Source organism: Stegastes partitus, unplaced genomic scaffold, assembly GCF_000690725.1.
Source record: "Stegastes partitus isolate 25-593 unplaced genomic scaffold, Stegastes_partitus-1.0.2 Scaffold226, whole genome shotgun sequence".
In the NCBI taxonomy this organism is placed as follows: Eukaryota; Metazoa; Chordata; class Actinopteri; family Pomacentridae; genus Stegastes; species Stegastes partitus.
Genome location: NW_007577957.1, coordinates 646,128 through 658,040, shown reverse-complemented (window position 1 = coordinate 658,040; position 11,913 = coordinate 646,128). Strand labels below are relative to the sequence as shown.

The window sequence follows — 11,913 nt, the reverse complement described above, 5'->3', positions numbered from 1 at the left end:
GAGGACCCGTCCATCGCCGCTTGCGGCTTTAATTTGAGTTGGGTTCAAATTAGAGCAGTAGTTATAAGTACTTTATACTCAGACAACAGTAAAATCGGATCCAAACCAGAAATGCCAGCGAGTAAAAATATGTTTTTCCGTTTGGATTTGAAAACATAATGCATTAGACAAACACAAATACTTCAATTAGTTCTGATTAAAGCAACTCTAAAAGGTTCAATCCAAGTGAAGTCATGAAAAATGATAATGTAACGTATTATAGCATAACTCTGGACCTGATACGACCACTATTTACAGTGCAAGATATTATTTGAAGTTCTTCACATTGTGGTACCTGTACCTTTACTTACGCACTGATTATACTGTACCACAACAACATGTCCTCCTACAAGACAGTAAGAAAACTTCAGATGCTTACCAGTAAAAACGTGGCTGCCAGAAGCAGGAGTTTGGTGTGTGATTCCATACTCAGTGGCACTAAAAGATGGAAATAGATCCACAAATGAAATGTTTGAAAATAACTGTTTAAATCTTGTGTATTTCCCAAAAGGCTGGCGTTGCTAATAGTAATTACATCACAGCAGTGACTACGCTAACTGGGAGGCACATAGTGAACATTGTCACTTGTCAATTTTTGTTTCTTTGCACCAACAGCTGGAAAAGAGCTCTTGTCGATATTAACAGCTCGATCTTTCAAGTTAAAATGTCTGCTGTGAAAAATGAATGTTAAAGAAATAAAAAAGTAAAATGAAATGGACAGATGGACACACAGGGATGAAGCTGGTAATGTAGAAGCCCACTTTTGTGTTGAGTGTCTTTTCTGTCCGTGTCACAGGAGAGTCTATGAGTAGCATGTGGTGAAATGACGATGCGTGCAGCCCCTAATGTTCTTGATCAGGCTATTTAATAACATTTAACTTGCTTCAGCTTCTGTTGGTTTCCACGGGAGGACACGATGGATAATTTTTTACCAACTACTTCATGAGAATTTGGAAATAAAAGATTGAACTCACCGTCCAATCCAAAATATTCATGGTCCATGTTTCGTTCGTCATTGAAGCCGGGCCACTTCTTCCATATCGTGCCTATTTTCTCGCCAATGTTGGAGACAATCTGTTGTATACGTTAAATTCAGATGAAAACACTGCCGCACATGTACATATCCATCCATCCATCCAGCCATTATCTATACACCTCTTAATCCTCACTAGGGTCGAGGGGTGCTGGAGCCCATCCCAGTCGACTTAGGGCGAAGGTAGGGGACACCCTGGACAGGTCACCAGTCTATCGCAGGGCCACACTTAGAGACAGACAACCAAGCACACTCACATTCACGCCTACGGACAATTTAGAATCACCAATTAACCTCAACATGTTTTTGGTCTTGTGGGAGGAAGCCGTAGAACCGGGAGAGAACCCACGCTGCACGGGAAGAACATGCAAACTTCAATCGGCGACCTTCTTGCTGCGAGGCAACAGTGCTACCAACTGCGCCACCTTGCAGCCCTCATCCATACTTTCATGCACATTTATAATGGGTTTGATAAATATGACTACCTGGAATTGCTGGTTGGAGAAGCACCGGCTTGGACAGCAGGAGCCCTGGATCCTGACTGTGGAAGATCCTTCTGAGTCACACACCTCCAGGAGAGGGGTGAACATGCTCCACCTGAAAACACAGTCGGCCAACAATAACATGGCAACTTAACACACTTCCTTACATAAGCGTGCAATAAACAACCTGGCAGATACACTGGCCTGCACTTCACACAGAGGCAAAGACCGGTCATGATGCTTGGTTGACCACATTTTCAGCTGTCATGATTCTGCAGCACCAAAACCATTGTTTGCTCGGTGTCAGAAGAGTTCAAACTGGGGCATGCTTTATTCCAACACAACTGAGAGAATATTTATACCAAGTCGATCTCTGGTCACTGAAACCTCTGCCAGATCAGTCCTAATTGGACATAACTTCATTGAGTGTTGCTTCTGGAAAACTCTAAATTCGACACACAAAGGCACCCCCGGGTAACCCTGGACACAGATTTAGGCCAGATGAAGAAGGAGGTATTTTGGTTTGACTGCAGAACACCGGGTGCTGCCATTCCTCCCATTAGCCAGCGTTGCCATTAGGAAGGATGCCGCATTCCTTCCCTCCGAGCCCAGCGTGGCTCTGTCGGTGTGTCCCTGTGCAGGCAGCTGTTTTGTGCATTAACTCTCCCAGGTTTAGACTACACCCTGGCTGCTATTTACAGACAGGTCTGGGCATCTAGGGTGGCCAGAGGCTGGGAGCGATACGGAAAAAGGCTTACATGACACATTGTTCAGTCTGAGAATGTCAAGTTATACAATTGCTGGTGCAGGATCCTGATTACCCAAAAAACTAAATTTCATGCACCTCACATGCCAAAATAGCACTGTGAGGTGTGTGAGAGAGAAAAGATGTATACATTGTAATTTAGGGAAACAAACCCATTCATCAAAGACCTTTAATTAGTAAAACGCTCTGTTTGTAAAGACATGTATCACTACATGTTGTGCTACACTTGACAGAGCCTTAAAAGGCCTTATAATACTTGTTTTTAATTTTCAGTGTGTCTCTATGACATTAGTATTCATGACCAAGCAGCAAACCGAGCTTCGTGTAAGTGTGGTTTGATCAGATTTGATTTAGAGTGCCCTGCAAAACAACCCACAACTCTGATCAGAATATAATTCAAATGTAAATAAATTATAATCGATGCAATGCCCATATGCAGATCTGCCAACTTCAGACCATTGAGAAGAGACAGACACAAACAGCACAGAAAGAAATGTCCCATGTGAAAGAGAAACTACCGCTGAAGAATAGTATTAGGACAAGAACAACAGCAGCATGCTCAGATTTGCTCACCTCTGGTAAACGGTGCCAATGAGATGTTTTTGAGGCGAGTAGGCTCTCATCTCCATCAGGCAGCAACCAAGGCAGCATGCGTCCACCCTGAGGGGCCTTTCAAAATAAAAGACCTGGCGGCCCTGACAGTCGAAGCCCTTCAAGGAGCAGGCTCGAGCTGGACCGCAGCACTGGAGGCACACGCAAGAACTCTCTGACGGAACGGAAGAAACGATGAGAACATCATCATTTACTCTTTCTCTACAAGATGCAGATGTGAGGAATGTACCTTCCACGGCCACAAACAGCTGCGACCTGGTGCCTGCTGTGGCCATGCTGTAGATCCTCCTGGAAACACACTGTGGACCTGGAGACAGGAAGCAGAGCAGACCAATCTATGCAATGCCAGTATCCCCCTTTTTACACACAGAACCACAAATACGCAAAAGTAATCCCTCCTATTCTCACCTTGCAGCTCTGGTTTGGCGCTGATATGAATCTGACTGACTGTTTCCAGCACAGACATAAAATACGACCCCGCTGCCCCTCCATGCATCTGCTCGTCCACCTCTGGACTTCTCAGTTTCCCTGGCGGCTGCACGAAGCCGTTCTCAATCAGACCCGGCAGCTGCTCCACAGATTCCGAGTCAGGAGGCTTTTGGTGGGATTTGGGTCCAGGTGAGTGAATATGGCACTCACAGGAAGGCGCACAGCGGTTCTGAAAAGCTCTGAAGATCATCTGGATGTGCTTCTCCCGCTCAAGTTGACCAAATGGACGAGGCTGATTGGTCACTGCCGACATGGTGTTAAGCTGAAAACATCACAGTCTATTAGCTGCAAGCAGTTTATATAAGTGCATCAAGTGGGAAAACTACACAATTTAGAGACTTTTCATTCATGAACTTGGTGAGAACTCCAGTGAGAGTGGATCACTAGAAATGATCAGAGGAAAGTCCTAAAAATCAGCTGAATTTTACTTCAAAAATTGAAAAAATGGAAGTCATTGTATTAATTCTGTGACCCCTTGTGTTCGTGAACTGCCTGACTGGATAGTTAAAAGCACAACTGGAGCTTTATTCCTAGAAATCAAATAAATCTCTAGAATAGATATATAGATTCTCAACCATCCAGGTCATGGTAAAAGCAAATGGATTTTAGCTTGTTTCGCTTTTCATCCAAGAGTGAACTGAAGACACCTCTTGGATAAGGGGGGAAATGTCTCCACAAGCCTAAAAGAAAAGTTTAGTTGCTTATTACTGAAGCTCCAAGGAGTCCCTAGAATACAAACACCTACTTTGCTTTACAAAAGGAAGACTTACCTTTTAAAATCATCAGCTAACTCTTGAATTTGTCATGTAAAGTTTAAGAAAAACAACCTGCCACCCTGTGTTTCTTCCCGCCGTCTCAGTGCAGTTCCCTGGTAGCAGTATAAACATCCTCCTCGTCATAGCAGCCGACCCGAGCCTCGTTTTTATTCACATCACACACAGACAGCTGGGTCCCAGTCTACAGCACCAAACCGTCATTCTGATGTAACACAGTGATAACTAAAAGAGTAGCAAAGCTGGCTAAAATCTTCCTGCAGAGTTTACTGTCACATATTTGACATAAAAGAGAGAAAACAGCCCAATGGAGCATCAAAAGTCTGTTCCTTACCATCAGTGTTCCACCTCCAGGCGTCCACTGACTCAGATCATCTAACTGTGAGAAGGATCAGGATGTGTTCAGCACCATCCTCCTAACTACCTGTTTGTGTATTTTTGGGACTTTTCATGTCGCAATGTTTGGCTCTGTGACTGTGTTTCTGGACATCTCACTTCAGCTCTGTCTCACCCCGACTCCGTTTCCATCCCAACCAGCCGGATCTGCCTTTTGTTGGGCTAGAAAGGCACCACTCAGCCATGTAATTGAAATCCTGCTTCCAGAGGTGGGGGGCTGTGTGGTAAGTTTGTGTTTGGGTGGTTGGATTGGGGGGGTGGTGGTTGTCCCTGTTCTCTATTGGCTTCAAGAATGTTGTCAAACACAGGAGGGTTAAGGAATTTCTGAGACAGCCTATGAAGAAGTCACAAGATTACACTTTTTATTGATTTAAGCTTCGATATGGAACATCTGGGTGTAAATTACTTGATCAACACCATGTCCCATGTAGAGTGTCAGGATGACCTCGAATTTTATATGAAATAAACAATCAATTTACAGCAAACACTGGAAACTCCTTCTTGTACAGCACTACATGTGACAAAACTACAACCTCAACAGTCAGCTAGTGTGCATCCACACAACTGCACAGCGGATCCTTTATCACCATGAGCAAGCACTTTGTCTCTGTGATAGTCCACAAACCCACAACTGGCATCAGTGCAGAAAATGCATACAGCTGTGTCTTCTCAGTCATTGGTGACGGCTCACTGACAGACGCCGTCAGATTTCCACCCGGCGTATGACGATGAAATCCAACAGTTTCTGTTCGGTTTCACCCCAGGAAGTTCTCAGCTACGCAGTAAGATTGCTTAACGGAGGGAGATACTTCTTTGGATCCCCGAGGAAAGGTGAGGAGGGGGGTTGGTTGAAATGGCCCATCAGGAAGATTCCAATAGTGCCGATGAAAAACACCAGCGTCATGACAATGAAGCAAACCCTGTCGATCACCCGGGCAACCAGGAACCACTCTTCATTCTCCTGAAAATGACAGATTAGGACTTGTTGTATTATATGCAGCTTATTTTACTGGCCTAGAAGTCACATGTACATATTATTTTGTTAAATAAAGCAAACTCTCAATCTTTCTCTTTTTATACAAAGCCCTTAATGACTGAGCTCCATTGGATCCTAAAGGCCTTCTTGTACCACATCATCCCAATAGAGCACTGGTTCCTAGAGTTAGGGCTGGCACAGGTCAACCTAAACATCTCTTAGTTATGCTGCTGTAGGCCTAAACTACTGGAGGACTTTTCATGATGCATTTAACACCTCTACTCTTTTTCTTTCCATACATACAAATACATTTCACTATAGCATGTTGTTAGCTTTGTGCCATTTCCCATACTTTGTGTTTTGTCCTCTCTGCAGGTATCTCTGGCTGCATAGCTACTGGTTTCTGACCTTCAGTTACTGGCTTCACCAACTTTCAAAGTGTTTATTATTGTCTTGTGTGTTGTTTTTGTCTGTTTTCTATCAGCTATTCTTTACTATCTCCATATATACCCTGACCCCAACTGGTCAAGGTAGACAGCCACCCTCACTGAGCCTGGTTCTGCCATGGGTTTGCTGCTGGTAAAGGGGAGTTCCTCTTCCTAGTGTTGTTGAAGGCTTTCTCACAAGAAATCTTTGGATTTAAACCAAACTATTGAACTGAATTGAAAATGGGGGAATCAAATAAAAAACTTACATTCTGGAAGTCGTTCTGTTGTCGTGCAGTCTCTGCTATGTGTTTGCAGGAGGCCACACACTGCCTCAGCTGTGGAGAAGCCTTTACTAGACTGGTACTGAGCTGCTCAGCTGTGCCACCCTCCAGCCCATTATCTGAGTGCAAATCAGATCAGTTATTTCTGCGGTTACAAAAGGGGAGGCACACTTTCTAGCACGCTTAAACATACAAACTCCTCACAATACTTACGTAGTTTCTCTAACGCTGTTTTCATCAATCCGTTTCTCTCTCTGAGTATGGAAAACATGAGCTCCGACCGAGCTGTTTTCATTGAGTATTCCTCTGCCTTGCTGATGAGTGTTATGGAGCTGCGACGTCGACAGGGGACCAGGAACACATCGTTCCTGCCTGTGGGAGGAGTTTCACCGTTTCCAGCTTCTGAGGTACTGTCACTGTTTGGCGTCCAGGGTTGCATCTGCATCCTCAGCAGCCGAGGCAGGATGTTCAGGAGGATCTGAGGGTGACGCAGAGTTAAAAGGGAAATCTTGGGCAAATAGACTTGTGTTGACTGTACAGCAGCTTTAAAACATCCTCAAACAAAGATCCGGACACGCTCTCACCTTTCGGACTTTGTCAGTCATTATGTGAGTGTTTGGAGTTCTCAGGGAGACGTTGAGGACGATCACACAGTTCATCACCACCATGGTGGTCACTGACATCACAAACATCAGATACCTGCAGTCAAAGGTTCATCGATGTCATCATTTTCATCAGCTCTAGTTGAACTGAAACTCTGAACTGAAGGCTGATGTATTTAAACTTACTTTCCAATAAGAGGCACTGCCTTTGAAGTCTCTGGAACCTTCTTTGCAATAAGGAAGATGAACACAGTCTGGCCCAGAAGAGTGGCGATAGACATGGTGCACTTCTGACCGCCGGCTGTAGAAGTCAAACCAGTATTCAGTCAGAGGGCTGAAGTTCGGGGCTTAAGTAGAAACTAGCTAAAGGTTCAACAAGTTTATCGTCATCATCTCTGTCTTGTCATGCTCACAGGTTACAGTCTTGAAGAAATCTAAATGGTGAAGGTTCAAGCATTTGGAAGTTCATGAGAAAGAGGTTTGACGACACAAGATCATAGTCTTAGATATGAGGAAAAGAACCTTTGGCAGGTAAGTAGTAGACCAGCAGGCCGAGGGAGGAGAAGAGCACACAGGGAGCGATGATGTTGATGATGTAGAAGAGAGGTTTTCTCTGGATGATGAGGAAGAAGACCACCTCCTGGTACTCCAGCTCATCTTTAGTGTACTCAGTGTTGATCACCTTCTTGGCTGGCCTGTGTTTGATGACCCACTCTCCATTCTCTGAAAAACATCAAAGTCTTTCATTCTGTTCAAACTGTTGAAAAACTTGTACTGCAGAAAAAAACCTATAGATGTTTTTATGCTGTGCAATGATTCGAGATATTTTCTTCAAATGTCCTATACCGGTAAAAGCCTCTGGGTCGATATCCACCCACTCCAATGTGTGGTTGTCTTCCTCTTTAAGAACCAGCTCGATCTCATTGGCACTGTAAGTCTGGGAGCTGAACACAGGGAGAAGACATACGGTCTGTATACACAACAAACACAAACATCTATTCTCCTTTACGAGACAGCATGGTGAAAGAGATTGTTCTTGGTTTGGACAAAGTAGATTCCATTTAACCCAAAGAAATCTAACTTTTAAACACATTAACTAAGGGCCATGAGCCCAAACATCCCCAGTTGAACCCAACCTGGCTTAGAATTCAAACTGACAGCCAACAACAGTCTATGGAATTTTCTGGTCTTGTTTCCAATCATTATTTAAACAGCTTAACTACATTTTTTTTTTCTTATACATTCTATTTCAAAGCGCTGTATTGAATTTAAAGACACCCTTTGGTGAAACGCCTTATTTTTATTTATTTATTTACCTTGTTAACATGCCAATATGGTGTTTTATTATCTGCTTGATAAGTACTCATAAGTAGTCTTCAACTGGTAGGCACACCATTGCTGATAATTTCCACCTTCAATTGCAGTCTACCAATGACAGTCTCAAAAACACAGATTAAGACTTTTGCGGTTTCATACGTAACAAACCTAAATAACCAATCCTGTAAATTGCAGGGCCAGGCTTTTTGTGTTGCTTTCTTTCTTTATTAGCACTTTTCGGTTTGAGCATGTATGACTTAATTACTGTGGATGACACAGAATAGTTTTACAGTGTCTGAACAGAGTTGTGGGTGATCTGGTGTGCTCGAGCTGCAGCAAGTGGGGAGGAGTGCATAAAGAAAGAGGCCGGGAACTTGATATATCTGCACATTCTATGGCAGCTTAAAGCAGGAGGGATTGTTTTCATGGGGGAAAAAATGCTAAATATGTAACTTTTGAAGAGTTTTTAAGGGTTTAATCAATGACCAGAGAGGGACTTTAAACTGAATTTAATGTTTTAGATACGTACTGTCAAATCTAGTAATATTTTAGATTTCTGCTCTGTCTCCTCAGAGCTACAGACCTACATGTTAAGATATTTACACAGTGATATTTGTCTAAATTACACTACATTTTGGAGATAAATGAAGACGTTTTCTTGATACACTTGCTTGTTGTTTTGTACTGCTCGCAGACAGATCATCGAATCCCAGCAAATCTCATCTCTACTTACCGGAAAACCATGGTGCAGTTCTGCCAGTCAAATGGAAAGTAGTTCACCGTGATGGCACAGGCACTGCGGTAAATGGCAGGAGGCAGCCAGTAGACACAGCCATTAGGAGACACAAGCGCATTGCAGTAAAGTGCAACCTCAAATTGTCCATCGACACTGATGACCAGAAGAAAGAAGAGAGAGACTGTTGAAGGTTTCATATGCTTGGATTTGTAGATTCAGTCTGTTGCCAGTCACTGTATGATCACTGATCAGCTTTGCCTTGATCAGATACAGTTCTGCCTGTAAACAACTTTCAGAAGATGTAAAATGCTCCCAAATCTGTCTCACATCGTGTTGGGTGTTAAGAATACAAAAATCTCTTCTAACAGTGTCAACTTTTTAAAACTGCAAACTGCTGTCTGAAGTTCAACGGCATTGTGTCTTATGATTTTCCAGACCTGAAGTTTATCTCCAGCTAATTACTGCTGGTGTCTATTTGTGGAAACAGGGCATTAGCACAGGACTTAGAGGAGGGGCTTTTGGAAACATGCCGTAATGTTTAGCTTTCAATTTTGGTAATTAACAGGATAGTCATTAGACGCCACATGAATTTAAATCTTGTTTGTGTAATTCTATATTGAACTTGCCTCCTACAATCGCATATTATTTTATTTGTTTATGTATTGGTTTTATGTGGCTGTGGCAGATGCAAATTTCGCCTTTATGCACGGCTTTAAATTGACAACACATTTAAATAAATTGAAGTAATCATTTTACCAAATAAATCAGACAAGAAAAGAGCGAAAACAAAATTCGCTGGCTTCCTGATTGAGTAAACGTTGTGTCGGCATATATTCACATGTGAAGCTGGACACGCTTACTTGTTCTCCAGTATGACGTCGGGCAGCCAGATGCTTTTGGACGGGACACGTAACTCAGAGGTAATGTTTCCATACAGAGCTGACCTGGGCGGCTGGTCCCATCTGAGCCTGTAGTCACACCATTGCTACATACAGAAACGCAGTGGGTTTGACTTTTTTCCAAACACACCAAGTTAACATTCAAAAAATATCCAGCAAATGAGATGAGACGTGTGTAAAGTTACCATTTCTATCCAGACGCTGGTTGTCAAGGCCTCCTCCTTCTCGTTCTAAGGAGAGATAATTTGTTGAACATCGTTAACCCAAAGGCCCGTGCAGCCGCTGGCACTGATCAGACAGCTGAGCTACACTCACCAAAGAGATGAGGTTGGTGAGCGTCATCTTGATGAAGACCTGGGTGATGTCGCCGCTGTTCTCCATGGGCCGAACGTTCTTGTTGTAGCCCTTCATCAAGTCTTTGAAAAGTTCTCCTTCGAGGTTGAGCGCTGATGCTGCAGACGAAGCACAGAACAAGAAAAACATGAACAACTGAAGCAGTCACTGTTAAATGACTTGATCAAAGGGTTAATGATTAATGATCAAACAGTTTGGGTTTTTTCTCTTTATCACCTGCAGCAGATGACAGCTGACCTGACCAGGTTGTCGCAACGCCAGACTTTAATGTTTTAACGCTTTAGTTTGCATCCAACCTAACATGCTGAAACACCAGAGTCAGGCAATGCAAACTAATGCCAGTTGCACAAATGCTTGTTCCTGCCCATGATACAGTTGCAAAGTCTGGTGGCTTTAATGGGAAAACAATATAAAAGCTTCAGCCCACCAGACAGGGCTGTCAAGATGGTTCGGAAACAATATTCTAAATGTAGCGTATACAGCTGTTTAAGCAGGACCTTTTATTAGGTCACTTAAATTTGTTTTGTTGCTGACCCTGTCTACAGCAGCTCATTGCTTCGTTTCCATGTTTGTACTTGGGACGTGCCGACCGTCATCTACTGTAAATTACCAACTATGGATCAATACCACATATAACCCCACTTCAAAGAAACCAAATGGTGATTTTTCATAAGGAGTAATACTCTGAGAAAACATGTGTTTCTGCGCTCTGGAAAAAGCTTCATGAAGTTTGAGAAAATACTCTGATAATGTCATTGTGATGTCAGCAGGGTAACATTGGCTCGGGCTTGTGGTATAGCATTGTTAACAAAAAGCTTGCATTAAAAATGTCAATGTGAGGTTGGAAAGAAGGCGGGCCTAAGAAAGGCAGGATCATCCGATTAAAGATGCTTTTGAGTTGCATCCTGACAGAGTTTGGCTCAGCTACTAAATCAGACTATCTCAGCGCCCACTGTCACAACCATCACCTTTAAAATCTTTCTCTAGTCAGGAAGCAACAAAAAAACTACAGTTAGAACAAATGGAGTGCGCTGCAAAGCTACAAACTGGAAGCAGCAAGCACGCGGATTACTTTTCTAAATGGTTTTCATCTTTGGCAGAGTCACTGTTGCTATTGTTTGGTTGGTGTCTAGCATTACAATACTTTGAAATCTTTTGTAGTAAACATCGCTGCAAACACACGATGGCTCCACAGACAATATAAAACTAATAACAAGAAAGAAATCCTCTGTAGATTTTTCCGTATTTACAGACTGAACACATGACACATGAACAGCATGAGCACAACAGGTTAAGTCTGATGTTGTGTCTGCCCTGTCTGATAATGAGGTATGGTTTTTTTTTTTAATATCAAAGTAGAGCTGTTCATCACCGCACCTGTCCAATGTTTTGAACAGTTTGGTGAACAGTGAAAGAAATTCAGAGCTTATATGTAAATTAGGTGCCTATTTGAGGGATGTTTGCAGATTTTCAGTTGAAAGAACCAAAAAAACCCCAAAAAACCAAGATAACCACACTCAACAAATTCCCCCCACACCATGCAAACCCCTCGGAGCGAACATGACAACAGGGTGTTGGTTAACCAGCATCCCTACCTGTGGCAGAAACCATGAACACTCCTACTAAGAGTGTCAGAGAGCGCACAGGTCCAGAATCCATCAGAGCAGAGGCGTCTGAGACAAAGCTGCGATGGCTAATCTGACACACATGCACACTAGCGGATGGAGCTG

At 43.1% G+C, this 11,913-nt stretch overlaps 2 protein-coding genes across 2 annotated transcripts; both read right to left on the bottom strand.

The window, feature by feature from the left end:
* Window positions 1–418: 418 nt before the first annotated feature.
* Window positions 419–3,674, bottom strand: LOC103356898 (phospholipid scramblase family member 5; the record flags this gene model as incomplete). The annotated part of the gene is made up of 6 exons (XM_008281221.1): window positions 3,341–3,674; window positions 3,162–3,239; window positions 2,894–3,086; window positions 1,558–1,669; window positions 1,014–1,113; window positions 419–477 (listed from the first exon to the last, which is right to left on the bottom strand). Coding segments are annotated over exons 1-6 (876 nt in total), but the record flags the coding sequence as incomplete, so codon positions are not given.
* A 1,255-nt stretch (window positions 3,675–4,929) lies between these two features.
* chrng (cholinergic receptor, nicotinic, gamma) lies at window positions 4,930–11,880 on the bottom strand. Its single transcript, XM_008281218.1, has 12 exons — window positions 11,779–11,880; window positions 10,145–10,281; window positions 10,015–10,059; window positions 9,791–9,915; window positions 8,928–9,083; window positions 7,724–7,821; window positions 7,400–7,600; window positions 7,064–7,178; window positions 6,860–6,974; window positions 6,489–6,753; window positions 6,261–6,394; window positions 4,930–5,551 (listed from the first exon to the last, which is right to left on the bottom strand). Exons 1-12 carry the CDS (start codon window positions 11,840–11,842, stop codon window positions 5,366–5,368), a joined length of 1,641 nt encoding a protein of 546 aa, XP_008279440.1. The 5' UTR covers window positions 11,843–11,880; the 3' UTR covers window positions 4,930–5,365.
* Window positions 11,881–11,913: the final 33 nt, after the last annotated feature.

Coding starts and splice junctions, on each gene's coding strand:
- chrng (XM_008281218.1), bottom strand. CDS start 11,842: ATGGATTCTGGACCTGTGCGCTCTCTGACACTCTTAGTAGGAGTGTTC. Junction 9,084..9,790: donor GACGTCATACTGGAGAACAA/GTAAGCGTGTCC, acceptor TCTGGTCATCAG/TGTCGATGGACAATTTGAGG. Junction 5,552..6,260: donor AACAGAACGACTTCCAGAAT/GTAAGTTTTTTA, acceptor TGTCATTTTCAG/GAGAATGAAGAGTGGTTCCT.